Below are 23,425 nucleotides of genomic sequence, written 5' to 3'. Positions count from 1 at the left end.
GTACCATCCCTGGAGGTATTTAAGAAATGTGTAGATGTGGCACTCAGGGACATGGTTTAGTGGGGGACTTGGCAGTGCTGGTTGGACTTGATCTTTTGCAACCTAAATAATTTTATGCTATTCTAAAAACCTAATGCATTAAGCAAAGATCAGAATTTAGTACCTAGCTGCTTTGTATAGCAATTCAAGAGGAAGTTTGTTGGGAGTCAAAATCTGAGAATTGTAAGCCAACAAAATACGAAGAGTCCTAATTATTTTAAGTAATCTTGTCTTATATTTCACTGTTTAGTTGAAGTATTTCATTCTCACTCTGTCTGTATATTTTTTAATGTGTTAGGCATAACTAAACTGCTTCAAGCCTTAATGTATGCTTTAATAGAGTACAGCTTTTTTCAACAGCCTGTTACCTTTGGCCTCAACATATAATTCATATTAGTTTCAGGATTTCCTGTGAATATTGATAGCTTTTGAAATCCCATTCCTCTCTACAAGTGTTAAATAGGCTACTAGCAAGATCCTAGGTTATTGAAACTATGTTCACAGTGTTCTGAGCAGAATAGAATTGCCATTGAAAATAAAACCTGATTATAGCTTTATTTTTTGATAACTGATATATTACTTGAAAATTGGAATAGCTATAATGCTTTTATAAATACTTCTTTAATGTTACTTTTCAAGACTTAAGTGCTAGATGATTTAAGTTAGGTTCCATTAATAAAGTGGGAAAAGAGCTGATAAAGGGGTGTTTTATTTGCTTTAAGATATTAACTGTCAAATGCATCTAGTGCAACTTGATTTTTGACTAGATCCTACTTGCTAATTTTGGTGGCAGTCCTAACCAGTACTAATTTTAGCATCTTCAGGATTGACCTGGAAGAGAAGGGTCTAAATGTTTGCAGATGATATATGGTGGGACTAATCTGGGAGATGATGAGAACTTGAGAGTGCAGGGAAGGCTTTGAGGGTCAAGAAGTAAACATACCAATGCATGTGTTATGGTAGATAGAAATAGTGCAGTCTGATCATTCTGTGAAAGAAAAACTAGAAAAGTGGTGAAAGAGAAAAAGAAAAAAGCTGAGAAAAAGAGTTTAAAGTCATGCAAATATAGTGAGTAGTACTTGATATGATTTTGTGGTATTTTATATGGTAAAAAGGACTAAGAGTTCTCACATAAATAACTTAGATGATTCCTTTGAAACTTTTTAAAGTTCATATGGAAGTGTAAGGACAGAATCTGAATTCCCAAAAATACAAAAAGGAGCTGAATTTGTGACTTTTTCCTCCTTCATAACCTAATCTTGAAAATTCTTCTCTCACACATGGTAGCAACAGAGCTTAAGAAAGCTTTGCTTCGAAATTCCTCAGTTATGTTTTAAGTCTTTCACTCAATAATCATAAAAGATTTTTGAAGGAGCTGGGGGAATAGTAAATGACAGAATTTTTGCTGTGAGTGTTGAATTAGTCTGCAGGGTCACAGAAACCTTCATGTGAGTATTCCAAATGCTTAAAAAGTAGTATTGTCATCATAATTAAGCAATTTAAAGTCAAATTGACTGGGCCAACATTTTGAAGATTACACTGGTCTGTGGGGACAAGGAATTTGTTGGTCTTCTGCTGCTGCTTTTTGGTGACCCTCAGAAGATGAATTCACTGAGTTTTCTGGACTGGCTTAGTCAGCACAAGCTGGGGAACTTTCTGCTCATGTCAGTAGCAAGCCACAAAGGAGGAGTGCATGCTGCTGCTGCTCAGGTGAATGAGGAAAGTATTTGAACAAATATGATATCTGTGTAAATTGATAATGTTTTAGAGACAGAATGCTAAAAACCAGTTACTTAAATGTTACAGTGCTACTTCAAACCACAATTTTCCTTTTAACAGTGTTTACTGAACAGTCAGAAATTCAGTGTTCTGTGTTAAGTATTCTAGTACTTGAATACTTAAGATGTTCTTCCTTTTTTATTTCCATATAAATAAGGATATATATGCAGACTGACTACAGTAAAATTACTTTAGAGTTGACTTGATACGCTTTTTTTTTTTCTGCATTGCTATTTCTGTTCAGTTCATGTAGTACTGTCCTCTTTGAAATAATGCACCATCCTTCCTGTCTGAGGAAGTCCATTTATTGACTAAATGTTGGCTGATGTTCCATTTACTTTTGATTCTTGCTTTTAGTAGAGTGGTGAAAGGATACCTAACATCTATCCCCAAAGTGGTTACAAAGTATTTTGCAAAGAGTTTCCAGGGACAAGGAAAGTGAACTTTTTCTGCCTTGTTTTTGTCCATTCTTTAGCCAAGACAATTGTAAAGACATTTCCTCTCTGTACCAATTGCAAAACTTCTTCATTTTGTTTTGCTTTTTTTTTCTTTCCCTCTCCTGTTAAGGCACTTCTTGCCTGTGTAGTGTGAAGGATGTGTCCTGTGTCTTGGGTTTTGCCATCACTGTAATCCCAGTTGAGTCTGGATTGTTATATTAGAATCATAGAATAGTTAGGGTTGGAAAGGACCTTAAGATCATCTAGTTCCAACCCCCCTGCCATGGGCAGGGACACCTCACACTAAACCATGCCACCCAAGGCCTCATCCAACCTGGCCTTGAACACCACCAGGGATGGAGCATTCACAACCTCCCCGGGCAACCCATTCCAGTGCCTCACCACCCTCTCAGTAAAGAATTTCTTCCTTAGATCCAATCTAAACTTCCCCTGTTTAAGTTTGAACCCGTTACCCCTTGTCCTGTCACTACAGTCCCTGATGAAGAGTCCCTCCCCAGCATCCTTGTAGGCCCCCTTCAGATACTGGAAGGCTGCTATGAGGTCTCCACGCAGCCTTCTCTTCTCCAGGCTGAACAGCTCCAACTTTCTCAGCCTGTCTTCATATGGGAGGTGCTCCAGTCCCCTGATCATCCTCGTGGCCCTCCTCTGGACTTGTTCCAACAGTTCCGTGTCCTTTTTCTGTTGAGGACACCAGAACTGCACACAATACTCCAAGTGAGGTCTCACAAGAGCAGAGTAGAGGGGCAGGGTCACCTCCTTCAACCTGCTGGTCACGTTCCTCTTGATGCAGCCCAGGATACATTTGGCTTTCTGGGCTGCGAGCGCACACTGAAGCCGGCTCATGTTCATTTTCTCATTGACCAACACCCCCAAGTCCTTCTCTGCAGGGCTGCTCTGAATCTCTTCTCTGCCCAACCTGTAGCTGTGCCTGGGATTGCTCCGACCCAGCTGTAGGACCTTGCACTTGGTATGGTTAAACTTCATGAGGTTGGCATCAGCCCACCTCACAAGCGTGTCGAGGTCCCTCTGGATGGCATCCCTTCCCTCTGGCGTGTCAACCGAACCACACAGCTTGGTGTCATCGGCAAACTTGCTGAGGGCGCACTCAATCCCACTGTCCATGTCACCAACAAAGATGTTGAACAAGACCAGTCCCAACACCGATCCCTGAGGGACACCACTCGTTACTGATCTCCAGCCGGACATTGAGCCATTGACCACAACTCTTTGTGTGCGGCCATCCAGCCAGTTCTTTATCCACCGAGTGGTCCACCCATCAAATTGATGTCTCTCCAATTTAGAGACAAGGATGTCATGTGGGACAGTGTCAAACGCTTTGCACAAATCCAGGTAGATGACGTCAACTGCTCTGCCCCTGTCCATCAGTTCCGTGGCCCCATCACAGAAGGCCACCAAACTGGTCAGGCAGGATTTCCCCTTAGTGAAGCCATGCTGGCTGTCACCAACCACCTCCTTGTTTTTCAAGTGCCTTAGCATGCCTTGCAGGAGAATCTGCTCCAAGATTTTGCCAGACACAGAGGTGAGACTGACTGGTCTGTAGTTCCCTGGATCATCCATTTTCCCCTTCTTGAAAATGGGGGTTATATTTCCCTTCTTCCAGTCGTCAGGAACTTCACCTGACTGCCATGATTTTTCAAATATGATGGCCAGTTGCTTAGCAACTTCATTCGCCAGCTCCTTCAGGACCCGCGGATGGATTTCGTCAGGTCCCATGGACTTGTGTACGTTTAGGTTTTTAAGATGGTCTCGAACCAGATCCTCTCCTAGAGTGGGCCTAGGGTCTTCATTCTCACAGACCCTGCGTTTGCCTTCCAGGACTTGGGTGGTGTGGTCAGAGCCTTTGCCAGTGAAGACCGAGGCAAAGAAGTCATTAAGAACCTCAGCCTTCTCCAAATCCAGGGTAGCCAGTTCTCCCGATACCTTCCGGAGGGGGCCTACGTTGTCCCTAGTCTGTCTTTTACTCACTACGTACCTATAGAATCCCTTCCTGTTATCCTTAACATCCCTAGCCAAGTTCAATTCTAACTGAGCCTTAGCCTTCCTCACCTGGTCCCTAGCTTCTCGGACAGCATCCCTGTATTCTTCCCAGGCCGCCTGTCCCTTCTTCCACCTTCTATAAGCCTCTTTTTTCCTTTGAATTTTCCTGAAAGCAGCTCCTTATCCATCCAAGGAGGTCTCCTGGCCCTCCTGCTGCACTTCCTTCTAGTTGGGATGCAACACTCCTGAGCTTGGAGCAGGTGATCCTTGAATAACAACCAAGAGTCTTGGACCCCCCTGCCCTCTAGGGCTATATCCCATAGAACCTTACTAAGCAGGTTCCTGAAGAGGCCATAGTCTGCTCTTTTGAAGTCCAGGGCAGTGAGCTTGCTGCACGCTCTACTCACTATCCCGAGGATCTTGAATTCGACCATCTTGTGGTCACTGCAACCAAGGCTGCCCTGGAGCGTCACATTTCCAAGGAGCCCTTCCCTGTTGGTGAGCACGAGGTCAAGCATGGCACCTCTCCTTGTCGGGTCCTCTATTACTTGCAGAAGGAAGTTGTCTTCCACACAGTCGAGGAACCTCCTGGATTGCTTGTGCCGGGCAGTACCTTCACTCCAACAGATGTCAGGGTGGTTGAAGTCACCCATGAGAACAAGGGCCTGGGAGCATGAGGCTGTTCCTGTCTGCCTATAGAGCACTTCATCCACAGATTCCTCTTGATCAGGTGGTTGTAACAGATCCCCACAGTAATGTCCCCCATCGCTGCTCTCCCTTTAACCTTGACCCACAAACTCTCTGTTGGCTGCTCACCTGTCCCCAGACAGAGTTCCATACTCTCCAGCCTATAATATTAATATATATTATATTATTAATAATAAAATAAAAATAATATAAAATAATTATATTATTATATTAGAAAATAATTATATTATTATATTATTATATATAATTATAAAATAATATAAAATTAATAATTATATATTATAATATCTATTGAAAGTTATGACAAAAGAGTAACTCCAGCGTTTGTTGTTTGTTTTGGTTTTTTTTAAATGAAATTAAGGAGTACTGCAATGCAGGGGTTTGGAATTCTGTAACTACAGTACTGACATTTAATGGATACGCTTGCTGTTTCTATAACAGGTAGTTCTACTGAGGGAAAGCCTGAAGGATCCACTGTCAGACACCAGAATTTTAAAAAGTAAGTCTTGTCTTCAGTTAAATCTTGTTAATCTTATGAACATAACAATAAGCATGCTCATACAGAAGTGTGTTTGGCTGCATCTTTTTAGAATACACTGAAGTTGGTATCCCATAGCATTTCCTTATTCTGTTTTGTTCTGGTTTTCTACTGCTTCATTCTTTTTTCTTTTGTTATCACTTTCTGGTCTCCAGGATGATGTGCAGGATGGGGGAGGCAGGGAGGAGGAGCTGCTTGTTCTTTAATTTTTGGCTTGTACTGTGCTTCACTGTTGGAGCTTAAAATGTTCCTACCGTCTCATCTCAGGGAAATGTGAGTGTGAAGTCTTACTTCTTTCTTTTTGAAGACACTTTCCAGTGAAGTGCAGTGCCTACTCCATTCTTCAGGCAGTTGAACAGTCCACTCTTCACAAAAGCCTTACAGAATAATCTAGCTGTGCATGAGTCACCCTCACTGGCAAATGTGAAGCACATCAGAAGCACTTCCACAGCTGCACAATCAAGGATTGTGCAATATACTTGAAAAAAAAAAAAGGCCTATCACTAAATATATGTAAAGTGTTTTATTTACATGTTTGCATTTCTGCATGAGATGGGTAATTGCGTTTCAAGTTAAATACTTGCTTTCTGAAACACCTGTCACTTGTTCTTAGGTGTTGCTGTTAGCAGCTGTCCTAATTTTTTTTATATATGTCCATTTGGTACCCTTGTGCAATTCTAAGAGTTACAAATAGCTGCTGTGGGTATAAATCATTCTTTCATTCAGTTGAATTTAGATTAATACCCTTGTATAAGTATCTGTACTGAGAATCATCTTAAAACAGTCACAGTTCATGCTCATTAACATCTTATTTGATAGATAAGTTGATAACTACTTAGCCACATGTCAGGTATTTATACGCCTGTGCTTTATATTTTGCTTGTATTTCCTGTTGACTTTAAGGCTGAATTCTGGTTTTGCTTTCATATCCAGAAGCTGAATAAGCGGATAAATCTGAATCGGTGTATATAAACAAAGCTCATTCTGTCCAGAAATTTCATTTGCAGCAGTGCATGGGAGAGAGTACAGATGTTTCATTTAAATATGAAGCAGACTTCTCAAGTAGTACCTATGGTGCTTGTTTCTTTGAGCACAAATGTGAATCTTGTTTTTCCTCATTTTGTTCTCTGCTTGTAATTTAACACGTGGTGTAGGTCAGCATGAAGTGGCATTGTTGCCAAAGATGTCTAACCTGGTGATTCAATGCTTCCCCTTCCCCTGTGCCAACACAGCTTTTGAGCAGCCATATGGTGAAACAAATGTAGTTGATTTAGCTGAATGAAACAGTATTTTGGTTAGCTTTAGGCTGGACCAGTTTTAGGCTGTATTGAGTGTGTGATCACACATACTAATGCTAGCAGAAAAGAGGAAATTTATGGGTGTGGAAATGGTAGGTCAAAGGCTAACATTCTGAAGACTTTTGGCTTGGCTAAGGAGTTTGGTAAAAGTGTTTGCAAATGTAAATAACAGTTAGGGTGTGGAATGCCTAGTATCTGTAGCCATTTAGTTACCTGCATGGTCTATGTATATATTGATGTTGCTCTCTTATGTGGTTAATTCTGCATCTGCAGACTGAGTCAGAGGAAGTACTTAGTCTGTTTCTCCCACGTTCTAGGTGAATATCCTGTCCTAGAATTAGGAATAAGTATGTCTCCTGTTATAAACCAAATCAAAACAGACAAACAAAAAGCATACAAACTCAAAACAAACAAAACCCCCCTTGAGTTCATGTCACTGAATTGTCTGTCATGTCCTGCCGCTTTCCCTCTGCCCCCTCCAACCCTTTTAATGCATGCATAACTGAGAAGCAATAAGATGTTTCTGGAGGTGCCAGATAATGCTATCTTAAAGGAATAAGTTGTTTATATGAAATAGTTGGGTGTCCCTTAGAAAGTAAGGTGACATAATGGAAACAAAATTGATTAGAGACTTATAGCTATATCCTTAAAATTTCTCCTAAGTAGACTGAAAAGGCATTTGGTGCAGAAATAACTTGCATAACTTCTTACAGACCCTCTCAGCAATCTGTTGACTTCTTGTATTTCTGAAGATTTTAGAAGGCAATAGTGAGATCAGAACAAGAAGTTTTGACTGAATGTTTTTCCAGATTAGTCAGTACTCTTTATGTACAAAGTGTTCATTTGGATATAAAAGTTAATAAATCTTCACTAAATTTTTCTGGCCTAGGATAGAATTTTGGAAAAATTAATTTGTGCGAGTTTCAAAAACTGCTCTTTGGTTACCTTCCCCAACTCTCAAGACACATTTGCATTCTAAAAGTCTGGCACTTAAGGTGTTCACCTTACATGTAGAATTATAGAATAGTTAGGGTTGGAAAGGACCTTAAGATCATCTACTTACAGCCCTGCCATGGGCAGGGACACCTCACACTAAACCATGCCACCCAAGGCTCTGTCCAACCTGACCTTGAACACCACCAGGGATGGAGCATTCGCAACCCATTCCAGTGCCTCACCACCCTTACATTACAGTAAAGAACTTTTTCCTTATATCCAATCTAAACTTCCCCTGTTTAAGTTTTAACCCGTTACCTCTTGTCCTACCACTACAGTCACTAATGAAGAGTCCTTCTCCAGCATCCTTGTAGGCCCCCTTCAGATACTGGAAGGCTGCTATGAGGTCTCTGTGCAGCCTTCTCTTCTCCAGGCTGAACAGCCCCAACTTTCTCAGCCTGTCTCCATACGGGAGGTGCTCCACTCCCCTGATCATCATTGTGGTCCTCCTCTGGACTTGTTCCAACAGTTCCATGTCCTTTTTATGTTGAGGACACCAGAACTGCACACAATACTCCAAGTGAGGTCTCACAAGAGCAGAGTAGAGGGGCAGGGTCACCTCCTTCAACCTGCTGGTCACGTTCCTCTTGATGCAGCCCAGGATACTTTTGGCTTTCTGGGCTGCGAGCGCACACTGCTGGCTCATGTTCATTTTCTCATCGACCAACGCCCCCAACTCCTTCTCCACAGGGCTGGAGAAGGATGAACCATGTAGGTTCATGTGTTCTACAAGATTAATTGTAGTGGATAGCTTCATTTTCTAAATTTAAACATGAGTTTATATCAGCACCAAGCAGAAATTTTGTATAGGATGGAAGAAAAATTTACTTGATGTTACCTGGTTTTGGATGTGTAATAATTATGTCTGTTTAATTTGATTATTAATTTTCTCCAGGACATTTTTCAAGAATTAGTGTACTTTCTATATCTAGACATTCTTCCCTCTTATTATTGGGAGGCAGGAAAAACAATGTTTAATTCTTTGATCTGTTTCATTTCTTGGTGAATTTTCCTATATATAGGAAAATATATATATTTTTCAATGTAGGAATAAAGTGTTCAGTGAAATTTTCTTCTTTGGTGAGATTTATCAGGATTCTTGGTATTGTTTATGCTCTGAGGAAAATGTGACAACCCATTTTAGACAAATTGTTTAAGCTAATGTGTATCTGATAGAAAGCATTTAACATTGTTAATGCTCTGTTTTATAAATATTCACATTGTTAATTGGATGACAATTAGATGGACACATTTCAAAGTGGTTTTACCTCCAGGATAGATATCTTGGTACCCTATTTTGAAGTTTTTTTCTTAAATTTCAGTTAATAGTGAGAAATCATCAAGTGAAGAACATTTTGTGTGGTGGTTTTTTGTCTGGTAACTTGATTCTGTAGAAAATTGTATGCATGCAGCAGATAATTTTCTGGGATTATCAGTAATATTCAGCTTTTGAGCATGCGTGTTTGGTATTTTTTCCCCTTTTGGACTCAAAAACCCCTGTCAATTGCCTACCTTCTCAGATCCTTTTAAGAGGCTGAAAGAACGAAGCAGGGATTTTTTGTTCATTGTAAAATATACCAAGTTTAGATTCCTCCTGTGGGAGAGAATAGCAGACTCTCCAGATTTTACATCATCTGTACCCCTTTTTCTGCAGCGCTGTGAGCGTTAATTTAGGATCTATTCTTGAGCTGGCTGCCTGCAGATTGGTTTTTTCCAGGATTCCATTAAAGGTAGCAGAAATTTATGGAGGTGTGAAGATTTTCAGTTTTGTATTGTAATATTAACAGGTTAGCTGCTTTTGATTAAAACCCATGTTGTGAAATACTGGGGTTGGTTTTGGGGTGTTTTTGTTAAGCACAGTTTAAGGAGGCAGTAGGTGTGGTTTTCAACTAAGCTTGATTATGAGCTGAATTGTATTTTAAATGTGCACATACAATGTATACTCTTACATCTAACCCATGGTTCCCTGGCACAAATCCAGCAGTGGCAGATGTAGTTAAGAGGTTCCTGCTCCTTTCTGTTAGAGGGGTGCTGTTCCTCAGCTGTGCCAATTTTCAAAGGTACACAAAGCCACACTTCCTAATAGGAGCAAGACAATAAAGATTGTGCTTAAAAGTGTGTGATGTGTGGGTTCTTTTAGACACGTCATTTCACGAATCCGTTTGTGTGTGGCCAGAGCTGAAGGAGTGCCGCCTCCAGTGAGAGCCAAGGAAGAGTGGCAAGAAGCAGGGTGGAGCCTTATAAAGATGGGCACAAGTGGAGCTGTAACATGTAGGCACAGTCTTTCTCTTGTACAGGCTAGTTGCGCAGGATTTACAAGCGTTATTTCTGCACATTTACAGCTTTGTTCTTGAAGGAAGGGGATCTCCAGTAAGGAACTGAATACAAAGAATAGAAAAAATAGTTTAAATGAGAATACATAGAAGAATAGCAATTGTTTCTGATGGCCAGGACATTAAATGCTGTCTTTCAGATATGTCTTACAAACTTAGTTAGGTTTGTACTATTTTTTATTATCCTTTATGATTTTCTGAGTCAGAGAATGTGTTCACTGGTGAACTATGAATATCAGTGTTATAATCACTTAGTTTTGAACTTTGTTAATTATTTGAAGGGGGCACGTAAACAACATGTCAGGTGTCTCCAGATGTAATTAATTTTGATCCTGGAACGCAAAAATAACACAGGCAGCCCAGAAAGGGATGAAGGGGAAAAAAGCCTGGTAGGTACTTCAGCACCCCGCAGCCAAGGACCAATTATTAAAAGCCAGGCTCAGACGAGAGCCCAGGTTGCCAGCAGGTTCCTGGTGAGCAGTCAACTCTGAAGACGAGCTAAGAAGTCAAATCAGCAAGTCAAAGGCCACATCAGTGAGGTATATAGGCCAGTCTCCGGTATAGCCTAGGCAAAGAATCTGAGTCTTGCAGCTTTCGTACACATATCTTCGTTGATGTCGATTAGATAGCTGCACTGTATTGGGGAGAGAGCTGCGTGCTCATCTCAGGGGTGGAGGAAGAGATGCAGACTGCGGAGAAAAGTGGAAAGGTGGCAGCAGAACAGCTGGGCAAGCAGAGATCAGCCCAAATGATCCAGAACAGAGGAGTGGTGGGCAGGGGTGTTTTGTCTAACCATGAGCTAGAGATGGAAATTACAAACTGCCTTCAGTCCCAAGTTACAGAGCAAAGTTCTCTCATGATGGCTGGAGAGTCTAATACATGAAGAATGCAGGAGAGAATTGCATTTTCCTCTAATCCTCATTATCCATATTTCTATGGAGGTATTACTTATGTTGACTTAGCCAGATTTGTCAAAGCAGCTTGCAGAGGTCCATTACCTTTGCAGGGAGTAGACAAGCACGTATCTGTGTGACAAACCAATTCTAAGAACTTAACCTCTTTTTACCTCTGTGGTTGCTACAGTGTCTCCCATTCATAGTGATCTGTCTGTAGGCTTTTCAACTGCTGCTCTTTGTTTCAACTATGTACAAGTAGATCTGTGAGCAAATAGTATGCACTTTGTGCATTATAAGTTGACTAAATCTGTGATACCTCTGACCACTACCACAACAGGCCTCCTAACAGGCAGTTCATCTCTCCTATAGACTGCTTGGATTTACTCTCTTCCCCAAAAGTCACTCAGGAACAGACTTAAGACTGGATGAGTTACTCTTGATACCCACATCAGTTACCCGTCCTGCTGCCCTTTCTTCTTCACATTGCACATTGTCCTTGTCTACTCCCTGCAGAAGTAATGGACCTGTGCAAGCTGCTGTGCCAGAGTAGGCTATTCTGTCTACTCACAAATTTTCCTAATAAAAGGCCATCTGGGATCAAGTGCATGCCTGTGCTAGAAGCAGTCCTCTCCTACTGTCTTTTCCTGTGAAGCAGGTGAAGATGTACACCTGCTCTTACAGCATGTTTATCTGCAAAAAAAAAAAGACATTTCTGGGATGTGTCAGCTTTTCTGCACAAGGACAAACTGAAATTACAGTTAATTTGTTGACGTGGTAGAGAAAAGGTGGTAATATATGACTACTTCTAGAATAACCTTTTCAGCTGCAAAGTTTGGATAGCATTTCTTGAAATTCCTTTCAGTCCAATCTTCCGATATTTTTGTTTGTTATGCCTTTTTTTTTTAATTCTGAGGTAGAAAATGAAAGAGACATATGTCACTTTTAAAAACATAGTATTTTAACAGCTAGCCTTTGATTAGTGAGAAGGGATCAATCAGTCATTACCCTAATTTGCTTTCCATTGGTGTGTATCCCATTGCAATCAAAGGAGCAAGTATGTTGAAACATGTTAACTTGTTACATTAAGCCAGTCTGTATCTGATTAGAGAGCGGGTTATGGCTCAATTGTCTAAAGATCTCTTGCTCTCTACAGAAGTTTATGATTACTAAAGTGGAAGTAAACCAAAGCAGATTCTTCCCGTTCTCCCTTTTACCCCACCTCCAAAGAAGAAGAAAATCTTAAAGAGAAAAATGGTTGGGCTGGAGGTAAAAACTCTGAAGCGAAGAGCAAAATGGAAGGCATGAGTGATAGTGGTGCACTATTCTGGGCATAAGGTAGTGGATGGACCTCTGCTTGCCCATTATGGTGTAATGTCCTAGTAGAGTAAAATCCCGGAAGTTCATAATCCACATTATCAGAAGCAAATGTTTCTTTTTACCTGGAAAGGAGTATCAAGAAGGTTTATAGTTATCCTCAGAATCTGTATAAATAGAGCTTTTGGTGGTGTGCTTCTGTTGGGAATCAGATTCTGGCTCAGCTGTTCACTTGCAGTGTGATTTTTTTGGCTCCTTGGCTTGCTTATTGTGGTATGCAACTAGCGTTGGAGCACTGCTGGGCATCAGGTGCTGTGGAAGGACAGATGGGTATGCTCTGATTTTGATTCTTTAAACAAGATCTTCTCTAAAGCTAATCCTCAGTGATTATAATAACTAGTTTGCTCCCTTGGCAAAATAGGATTATGGCACAGAGATCAGGTTGTATTAAAGAAGTTAATCTGTTTCTGTATGAAGAAACTGTAGTGCTGGAAAACTGTATTGTTTAGTATTTTTTTTTTCCTGTGATCTTTCCTGGGTGACATTTTTTGTCTTGCTAATACGTGTCACCTCACACTAATTCTGTATGAGGGGTGTAATCTGTAAAACAATTAAAATATTACTTAGAAAATAAAAATATTTATATAAAAATATTTTTTACAATATAAGGGCAATATTGGTTCTTCCTCAAAAGTATTTAGCAATGTTCACATTAAGGTGAAGTGCTGGAAGCATAAGGGTTTCAATCACTGACTGTATACAAAATTAAGTACAGGCAACTCACTGACTGTTGTCCCTCCATTTTTCAGTCCTTTCTTGACAGAACATGTCATGAGCAAGACTGTAGTGTAATTCCACTGTTCAATCTTTGAATTTGTTTCTAAGAAATAATGTTGCCAACATGCATACCAGCACTGACGATAACGTCAGACAAAAGTTACTAAATTCTTTCAGTCTAAAACACAGAATGTTGTATCAGACTGTGTGAACTTTTCACTATTACATCAGGCTGGATTGTGGCTTTTTTCCCTATGACTTACTCACAACCCTGTGTCTTTGGCCAAGCAATAATTTGGCATCCAGTAACTTCCTGCCTCTCCATGAGTGAAAAGTCAGCATAGTGCAGAAGTTTCAGTGTTACTAGTTTTTGTGATTTTGCTACAGATTGAGCAATGTTATGTGTTAAGAGTTTGTATATCCATGACAGCAGCCAAGTTATTTTATTGAGAACCTCAAATTGCTTAAAGATAGTAAGTTTCTAGCCACCTTAGTTGCGGAGAAGTTTCAAAACATGCACAGAATATGTACAAAATATAGAGTATTTAGAGAGAAATACACACAATTCTTTGTATTTAAATAAACCTCATGGATTGTGGAGGCAGACCCATGACCTTTGAACACTTGTGGCTGACAATACTGGCTTGCAGGCGTCTTAACCTTTCTGCTGGCTTTCACACGCATGCCATTTCTACTGAGTTAGAGATCTATGTGGTTTTGGTTACAAAAGCTTTTCCACTGTGATAGCTTTCCTTTGGGTCTGGTTTAAGCTTGCTTATATTCGTTTATGACCCAAACATATTCCTTTTCTCCATCCGAAAATTCCTTTTGAAATTATCATTAAAACCCTCTGAGGATTTTTTATTCTGTTTTAGACATTATAAAATATGTACTTAAGTACAAATCTGTACTGAAGTCCTGTGTTGCTGAAGTGTTTGTGTTCTTTTTAAAAAATACTCCTCTACATACTGCAGAGATGAGGTCTTAAATTTTCCTCGGTAGAACTCTGTTAGGAGCTGGCTGAGAGTTGGCAGAGTTGTTCGACTGCAAGCACTTTAAAAACACAGGTTTCATGCTGCTGTCTCTGTAACCTAGTCTTCCATGGGACTCTTTATCACTAGTAATGTTTGCACTTGTCAAACAGAACAAAACAGAATAGGAGAGGAGGCTGTAAGCACCTAAAAAAGTAGGTCAATGGGCCAGGAGGTTATTTGGCCAGACAAGAACGAGTGGCTTCATTGAATCATGCTGTAATTGTTTTTCTCCTGTTGGCAGATTGTTCTGCTGTGCTTTAACTTTTTATGTTAATATTCGCATCTCTATTTTAACCACTTAGGAGCCTCTATTAGGTGCAGGGAGAGGAGAAAATTAGCTTTTCTAATCAACTTCTTATTCTGGTGTTTTCTATAAAATCCGTTAATGAATTTAAGAGTAGCATAGGCTTAATATTTTAGATCCCAGCTTCACTTCTAAAGTTTAATATGCTTTAAAATATTTTTTTTCAGAAGGGGTACAAGTACATTGTGCAGTGAATATATTTTATTTTAAGAACAGTAAGCAAGGCAGATTGGTATGGGATAAAGATGAGAGAAAAAATTGTTTCATGAAACTTAAAAATGTGAAACATGGTTCAAGGGAAGAAACTATAAATGAAATTTGATGATATAATGAAAGCTGGTGATCACTTGCACTTACGCTGAGAATTTAATGGAAGAACTGCATTTGTAAAGTAAGCTTGGAATACTGTCTTCAAAGTGGTTTTGAAGTGGGTTTTGAAAGAAAGGGTTAATGGCTGTGTCTGAGGGAGTAGCAATAATGTAGCTGGGCAACTTTGCTGTAGTTGCCAGCAGCAGCATTCTACACATTCTGGAGTCCTGAGAGTGGCAAATCTGGAGTCTTGAAGAGAGAAGACATAAGAGAGAAAGCCAGGAGAGGCCGAAGTAAGAGTTTCAGCAGAAAAGGTGTTCAAAAGATATACTTTGAAGGTAGCAAGTGCAGATGGTGTGTGAATTCAAAAAATAATAATGGAGATAGGCATAAAGCAGTAGCTTAAAGCAGAGGTGAAATTATGTCAGGAGAAGAGCTTTAAAGCAAGTTGAATTTGGATAGTGAAATGTTTGGGATATTTTTGATAAGCAAAATACTCCATTTATAAATTACTCTTGTTGGAATGATTGCTTCTCTTTAAGAACTCGCTGATTTTTAAAACTCTCTTTTTTTTTTTTTTTTACAGTTCAGAATTTAATGTTTTTCTGCAGAAGAGAAGAACAGCTGGCTCCACATTGTTCTTCAAAGGAACCAGGTTTCACCTCTAAACCTCACACTTTAACAAGTTCTAAAGTGTAAAAGGTAAAATCATATTCTTATAATTAATAAGGTTCCTATGGCTTTCAGCTGTCAACAGTGAAGGGCTGAGTAGCAGTGTTAAGTAATGTCTTTTGTTCTCTAGAACATGATTGAATTTGAATCTTAGAAATGGACATAGTCCTTGATTTCTGTAGTGTTTGCTTTAAACTTCACTGGTTTCATTGGAATTATTTCTGCAGTCTTATCCATTGGCATGTATAAGCGCTAAGAATGTTCAGCACCTAGCAAATTTGGATTGAAAGGCAGAAGAATCAGACCTTGCAAACTGAGAAACAAATGCACTAAAGCTACATTTCCTGTAGTCGTTTAAGTTCTTTTAACTACTTGTCTTGGATACCAAATCAAAGTTGCCAGTTCTGACATAGAATATATATTTTGTATGTGTATGTATACTGTAACAAGTGAATCATTTTGTTGAATTCTAGAAACTTGAGTGCTTTATTAGAGTAAAAATACTGACTTTTACATTCTGATTCTGCATAATGAACGTGTTGGCTATGTCACAGGTGAAAGTTTTCTGTATTTAGCTGTACATGTCTTTTGCTGATTAAGGGAACAATTTATCATTTGTCCTACAAATTTCATATTACTCTTGATCCCTATAATGTTAGGTACCTAATTTGTTTAAAAATTAACGCAGGTCTAAAAGTGTAATTAGTGCATACCTGTATTAGTGCATACTATATAAGCTAAATGAAAACAGGTTTCTATTTGTTGCCTTGATTTTAAACTTAGCTCCATGCCAGCGATGTTAGTTTGCTTTTACTGGTGTTCAACTTGTCTGTTGTTGTATGCTTTTGACAAAAATTCAAACAAACACTTCATAATTTACTTTCCTTGTGCATTCTGGCTGATTTTCAAATAGTGCAACTCCACTACTTCATAAAACTTTGCCAACTAATTTGGGGGATTTAATTTGTCAGTATGGCCAGTGCAATTGTTAATTTGAAGAATTAGAATGAAAGGATAGTTTGCTTCCAGTGTTTCTTCAGAGCATTATGTTTTGAAGAAAAAAGGCTAGGCAAAGTTGGGTTGTATTAATTAAAATGGGTAGGATGTCTTATGGAGCATTTGAGCAGAACCTCATGCACACCTTGTAATGCACCTTGCAGGGAGATTATGCTGCAGCACAGCTCTTCCATTTGATTTCCTGCTGCACTCAGTTATGAAACTTTGTGGGGAAAAATACTAGTCTTGAGAAGCAAACCTGCATAGTGTGTGACTGTTGTAGACTGAGACAGTTTGGTTGAAACATAAACTTTTGTCCTCAGTTTCCCCATATATTAAAAAAATGGGGTAAGATTTTCCTGGAACATTTTGCAGACTGTCTGGATTATGGAGTTGCTGCCACATTCCTTGTGTTAACACTGCAAGTTCCACTGGATTTGGCACTCTCAGAAACAAACAGATTTTTCCTTCTCAGAAACTGTGAGTCACTAAAGTGACTAAAACCACCTCCTTTGAAATAAGTGCAATGCCTTTTTACTATTAGGTTTATAACATAGTAAAAATTCCCAAAGATCTGCATGTTCAGCTCATATAAAACTTGCTGCGTGCAGTTGTTCTTTAATCACTGACCACAATCTTGGTGCTCCATTTGAGCAGTCTCTGACAACTGACTTTTCTATACCAAAGAAAAGGGTTTAATTGTATTGGTTTGTGTTTGACTTCCAGCCTTTCCATAACCTCTGTTATTTTGGGATACCTGAAAGTAGGTACTTGTTGAATTAAATACTTTATTTTATACTCCTCCTTTCACTATGAAAAGTTCATTCATGTTCTTTATTCAAAATCATATGTAGAGCTGGAAAACCAAAAACCTCCTGGTGAAACTTTGTAATGAGTAAGTAACTGCTCTAAGAAGTGGCCAGGCTACCTAACTTTCTCACAGTATGGAAATCTCAATCTAGTGTTGATTTCAAATGTCTATTATAGCAGTGTGCTCAAGAAAAAAAAAAAAAAAGTAATAAATTATAGCTGTAAAATACTATATCCCAGATGCTTTCTGTTGGCACAGTTTCTAAATAAAATGTATTACTACTGAGGAGCGTATTTTACATCTCTTCAATGTTCAACATTATGACATTCTTTTAAGTAAAAGTCAAAAATGAAAAGTTGTATCTGAATTCAGAGCCAGAAAAAGGTTTGTATTGGTTTAGTTCAGACTTACTTATTGTGGTATTTAATAAAACAATGTTCTCTCGGACTCTCTGTCATGTAAAACAAGATATCAAAGTCCAGGTTATGATGGTAATGGAGACTGCTTTACAGAAGGTAGGAAGGCAGAGCAGAAGGTTGGAAGAGAGGGTAAGAGCAGCTTATAAAGCAAATGAAAACATCAGTATGCTCTAATGAAGAACATGTTTGTTCCTCCAGAGTCACATCTTGATATTTTTTTTCTTCTCTTATAGGCAAACGTACAAATGTCTACCACAAGACTAAAGTGTGCTATGTTATGTTTTTTACCATAAGCACCCATAAAATGAGCTCCATTGCAGACAGGTATGTTAATAAATACTGAGAGTTTTGGGGAAATTACTCTTCAATGCTTTCTTTAATAACCTTTTTATTACAGTTAATATATAAAGAATATTAATTTATGCAAAAGACAGAGTGGGTGTTTTTGACAGTTCTTTTGATAGTTGTTAGACGTGTTATTTTGTAGTAATTGGAAATAGTGATTGTTATTGTTTGAGATGAATCTTAATGTATTACTTGTTTTCAGTCATGGAACGAGTTGAGCTGATTATTAATGTTTACTTGGTTTTTTTGTTTTAGTAATTAAATATTTGATTTTGGAGAACAAGTACATTTAAACAATTAGTGATGCTGCAGATGGTAGTAAGGTGACTCACCTATATCAAGGGAAAAGTAATAGTTGAGATGTTTTCTACTGGATTTCTTGAGCTAGACTTAGCAGTTTAGGTGAGCATCTGTCCTTAGTATTCTGTGTAGTTCCGTTTGTGAGACTTCAGGAAATCAAGCTTACATCAAATTTACAGAAAGTTAAACCCTGTCGAAATAAATAACAATAAAAGCATTTATTTCTTTTTGTTTCTTTCAGAAATGATGGAAGCATTTTTGATGGGCTGGTGGAAGAAGATGACAAAGATAAAGCAAAAAGGTAAGTTTTAAAGGTATTTAAAGCTAAGAAATGCCATATACTTTTACATTTGAACTTACGAGGGTGATTTCTAAACAGTAAAAATGTGATTCTTTTATAAGCAACCATGTTATTCAGCAGCATTTCTTTAACTGTTGTTATTCAGATACGCTGTATGTTATATCTGTGGTTCAGTGATTTGTATTTTTGGAATAGGGTGGTTTATTCCAAAGGCTTAGCTGCAAACCTCTATGAGAAGGAGGAAGCCACTCTTCAGAAATGGTGCCTGAGATACAGAGTAGGTGTTTTTGTGACAGTTCTCGCAGCAGAAATTTTTAAGGGGCTGTTTGCATCAAGAAGCTGGCAGTAATATGGAGCTTATTATAAGAAAGTTTCATAGTTATTTATAAAACATTTTCTGTTTTGTTTTTCAGAGTGTCTAGGAACAAGTCTGAAAAGAAACGTCGAGATCAGTTTAATGTACTTATCAAAGAGCTGGGTTCCATGCTTCCAGGTAATGCTCGGAAGATGGATAAATCCACTGTACTGCAGAAGAGCATTGACTTTTTACGAAAGCACAAAGGTAAGTATTTGTAATAATAATTAAATATTTGTAATTTTTTATTTTTTTTAATACTCAGTACACAAAACCTTCACAATTTTGCAGTTCCTTTAAGGAAATCGTCAAAAAAAAAGTAAAGAGCTTCTCAAGAGTGATATTCTTAAGCTCATAATCTAGGTAGCAGAGATATAACTATGTTTTGGCTAATTTTATTTTTTCTTGTCCCATAGTTGTCAAAGAAGTATGTTTCATAAATAGAAGCATTTATTTTTTGAAATAACTTTGAAGGTTTTTGCTCTGGACAGATGGAGACCTTCAGAATATAATTGCTTCATAAGGCACAAAGTTTTTCTTCACAGGAATACTGCTGATCCATTTCAATGGAAGTACTTGCTGGAAGTACTTATTTTGATATTTAGATAGGATTGGTTTGATATTGATGTATATTAAAAAAATCTCTGTTCCTGCTCCTACACTTGTTCTTTATATGGCATCTTGTGGTGCCATAAACAGCATCAAAAATTCAAGAAAATGAACTTTACCCATTTGCCTGAGTAATTTCTGAGCATGCATACTCTCTAGAAAGCAGTAGGGACAAAGGAAGCAGCAATAAGGTTATAAATAAAGGAAGTAAAGCTATTAAGTGGATGAATAGGTATGTATTTATTGACAGTATGCATGTCAATTAAGGTGCAATGAATATTTTTCCATTCCTTAGTATATGTCTTCCATTAGTGTTATGGCTCAAGTAGCATAAAACGTGTCCTGAATAGTGCCACTAAAAGGGTAAACATAACAATTAAAATAGAAAGAGAGGGAGGAATAATTTGTGTGAGATTTGAAAGGTTTAGGATTTTTTTGCCAATTAAATATTGATAATGCTGTTTTAATTCTCTAAGACATGTTTGTCTCATAACAAAAATAAAAGCAGTATGAAGGCTCCTTTTCTATAAAAGTTCTGTAGGTTCAAAGGGCCTTTGTGAAAATCAGTTCTGTTTCAAAATCACTTTTTCTTGTATTGATGATTCCTGTCATAAAATATAGAGTGTAGAATGAACACGTGTCAGCCAGCACCAGTCATATTTTTTTATTCAAAGTGCTTTCTAATTTAATTTTTTAAATTATTATTTTATTTTTTTTTTTAGGATAAAGGGGTACAAAACAGCTCTGGAGATGGATGCCTTTTAGGGCATGGCACTTCTGTCCTTCACCTGGTGGACAAAGTGCAGCTTTGTGTGACTCCACGTATTCTATTAAGGTCTCTAAAGCTCTGGCTGCAGGTGCTTACTAGCATTGCTCTGCACTGGTTTACATTAAAATGTTTTGGACAGAATATTGGCAAGGTCAGAAGCATATTTTGGCTTCTGAGGTGCTTGAATCTGTTACAGTAAAGCAGAGCGACCCTAGTAATAAATTAATTGTTCAACACTGATTAGCTATTTCTGTTGAAAATCCTACTGTGTTCAGCCACCAGGTTTTGATTAACTGCATTGCTTCCGGTTCTTTCTGGACCATTTCCACATTGGCCAGGCTTGGTAGTCTAGCTATAGCTCCAGATGAACCATCTGAGCAGGTTATTGGCCAGTGTGGATTCTGTTTCTCCTTGGGAGAAAACAGCAGACTAAGCACACTGAAATTATATTACTGAGAGCTTTTCCTTGGCTAATACTGCCTATCCTCTTCCTTTGAATTCATAAACAAGGCATTTTTGAAAATTATTAAATACTGAAAAATTTAGCTGCTTATAATTAGTGCTGGTAGACTGATATTCATACAGATGAATGCTACAGATCTTGGTAATTTCATTTGAGGATGCTCAATGCTGATGCAGAGTGGCTTCAGGTCCAAGATTTGAAGACTAGTGTTTACTGTGGAAGTTTGGTTATGCTCCTCTGTCTGGTAGCTAGCTCAGGAATGTCACCTCAGTGCCATTTATCTTTGGAAGAAACCTTCTGCCAGAATCTTGAGGCATTTTTCTGAAGTTATCAAATAAAACAAGTTATTTCCATGTTACTTGGGCTCTGTTTTTTCAGTATCATACTTGTTCTAATTATGGGAAATATAAACCAACACCTGTACTTCCAATAAGAGAATTCAAAATGATTTAGTAAAGGTGTATGAACTTCAGCTTTTACTTAGTGTAAATCCTTTCTACCACAGAAGTCAGATGAACTTACATGGACCAGAATGAGCCAGTGAATCACTTTTCCAGTTCTAAAGTGAAGATTTTCTCTGTCCTGTGGACTGAATGCATTAAATTCCTTGAATTTTGCCTCTACTTCAGTGTCATTTCCATGTCATTTGACTTGTCCCTCAGTGTTCAATGTATTTGTTCTGACTGAAAAGTTAGATTTGGGGTTATACTTAGGTTATCCTTCTCCAGCCCACTCTTCCTGCTTTGTGATAACATTTCAAAACAGCTAGCAAAAGCGTGGTTAATTTATGTCTTCTTTGAGATCTGATCATTGGAAATTCTGGTGCATCTTCTTTGTTGACGTTGTTTCCTCTCTCCTTGCAGCTCTCCACTTCTTGCCAGTTTCTTGCATGACATTGCTGTTGTTTACACATCTTTTAGTTTAGTCTAAAGCTCTTCCATTAAGTTTTTCTCCTTCAGTCTGGGAACTGAAACTCTGAACTCCTCCAGCCCTTTGCATATTTAACTCAATTCCAGGTTTTCTGTGCTCTTTGAGCCATCTGAACTAGCAAACTTGCTTACGGCCTTTGTACAGACTTGTTCTTTAGAAATCCAAAGTCTTACAGACATAGTTTGGTTCCTTCAATTTGTCTAAATACTTGCTTCATGACTACTTGTTCAAGGTTGTTCTTACAGCCTGTCCTTCTTCTGTGATGCCCTTGTTCAAAACTGAAGTACTGTGTGGTCTTGCTTCTTGTTTCGGTTATCAGTTGATAAGGAAGCATCAGCTTTCAGAACCTGGGGCCTGGTTTTTCTTAGCAGCTATTGTTTCTCTCACCTATGTATGGGAAGTTAATATATGTGTTTCTCAAGTCCTACAGGAATCTCTCTTCAAAATTCATCTCCATGTATGAATCAGACAGTAATTCTGCAGTGGAGTCTGTCATACAGCTCATAACAGTCTTTGTTAAAAACCTACTCTTTTTTTAATGTTATTTCTTTACACAAAAGAGTGGAAAGAAGAAAAAGGACAGTGACCATTTTTAGTGCAAAGGTTAGACTGACCAGGATTGGCCAGGATACTTGAGGATTAGGCATTTTAATGACTTAAACTGATCAGGAATTTTGGCTTTCTCAATCTTTGAAAACAACACTCTCAGTAAGACATTTTATTATGGTCTCAGAGGAAAGAGTATTTTTCCATTGTCAAAATTGATTGCTTACTGCTATTCAGCATTACCTTGAAGTCTGGCAGGACTGTAGCACAAACTAGTAGAAGGAAAGAGAAGACAAATTTAATTATGACATGGGGGAGAAGACATTGATTTCCTTTTTAAGGACCAACATCTATATGTAATGAATGAACAACAGATGAGAATGGAGAACCTTCTGCTATTTCATGTTGTGTGTATGCTGCTCAGTGGGAAAATAATGGCTTTTGAAAGTGTGAATCCTCATACTGTATAAATGTTTGATTGTAGAAATTACTGCACAGTCAGATGCCAGTGAGATTCGACAGGACTGGAAACCGACATTCCTTAGTAATGAAGAGTTCACACAGTTAATGTTAGAGGTATGTTATTTCTAGTTTTCTGGGAGCAGAACATTTTCTCATGGGGAGTCATTCCATGATGAAATTTTTCAGTTTGATGATACAACTTTTTTTAGTTATAAGTTCTCATTAAGATAAACAGTTAAAATTCCTATGTATGCAATGTAATGCAAAACAGTTTTTCTTCTAACTGCATTTTCAATTACAGAAAACATGATAACAGAGCAAGTCCACAAATAAACAGAACAATATAAGAATTATTTTTAAGGATGTGTGCTTTAAAATTTCCTATTTAGAATTACAATTCTGTCATGCTTTTATGTTTGGTAGTGTTCAGCTAAAAGATACTTGTGCTATGTTCAGTAGAAATAAGCTTGAGTTAAGTAGAAGATAATGCAGTCTGTATCTCACAGGTTTCAAGTCTCAGTAAAATCTTGCTACAAATTTATTTTGAGATTGGGACTGTTGATTTCACCACCTCTTTTATTTGGTTTCTCTTAGCTTTTCCATCTTTTCTTGTCTTTGTCTCTAGCTCATTTTTCTCACTTCTCTGATGTTTTAAATGATGATTGA

General features: G+C 38.2%; 1 protein-coding gene across 19 annotated transcripts in view; it reads left to right on the top strand.

Moving 5' to 3' along the window:
* The window catches only part of CLOCK (clock circadian regulator), a 63,885-nt gene that overhangs the window by 16,215 nt on the left and 24,245 nt on the right, over nucleotides 1-23,425 (top strand). For 17 of the 19 annotated variants that reach the window (XM_080612254.1, XM_080612242.1, XM_080612244.1 and 14 more), the window contains 6 exons: nucleotides 5,424-5,481; nucleotides 15,368-15,483; nucleotides 17,913-18,003; nucleotides 18,566-18,625; nucleotides 19,039-19,187; nucleotides 22,782-22,873. In XM_080612254.1, the coding sequence (XP_080468380.1) occupies nucleotides 17,957-18,003; nucleotides 18,566-18,625; nucleotides 19,039-19,187; nucleotides 22,782-22,873 (348 nt within the window). In that variant the 5' untranslated portion in view covers nucleotides 5,424-5,481; nucleotides 15,368-15,483; nucleotides 17,913-17,956. Of the gene's footprint in view, nucleotides 1-4,915; nucleotides 5,005-5,423; nucleotides 5,482-15,367; nucleotides 15,484-17,912; nucleotides 18,004-18,565; nucleotides 18,626-19,038; nucleotides 19,188-22,781; nucleotides 22,874-23,425 lie in introns of those variants that run through there. The other 2 variants (XM_080612245.1, XM_080612248.1) reach the window with 2 other exon arrangements.

Source organism: Psittacula echo, assembly GCF_963264785.1.
Source record: "Psittacula echo genome assembly, chromosome: 1".
Taxonomy (NCBI): Eukaryota; Metazoa; Chordata; class Aves; order Psittaciformes; family Psittacidae; genus Psittacula; species Psittacula echo.
The sequence above is the reverse complement of the archived record's forward strand: the minus strand, read 5'-3'. Positions and strand labels throughout refer to the sequence as shown.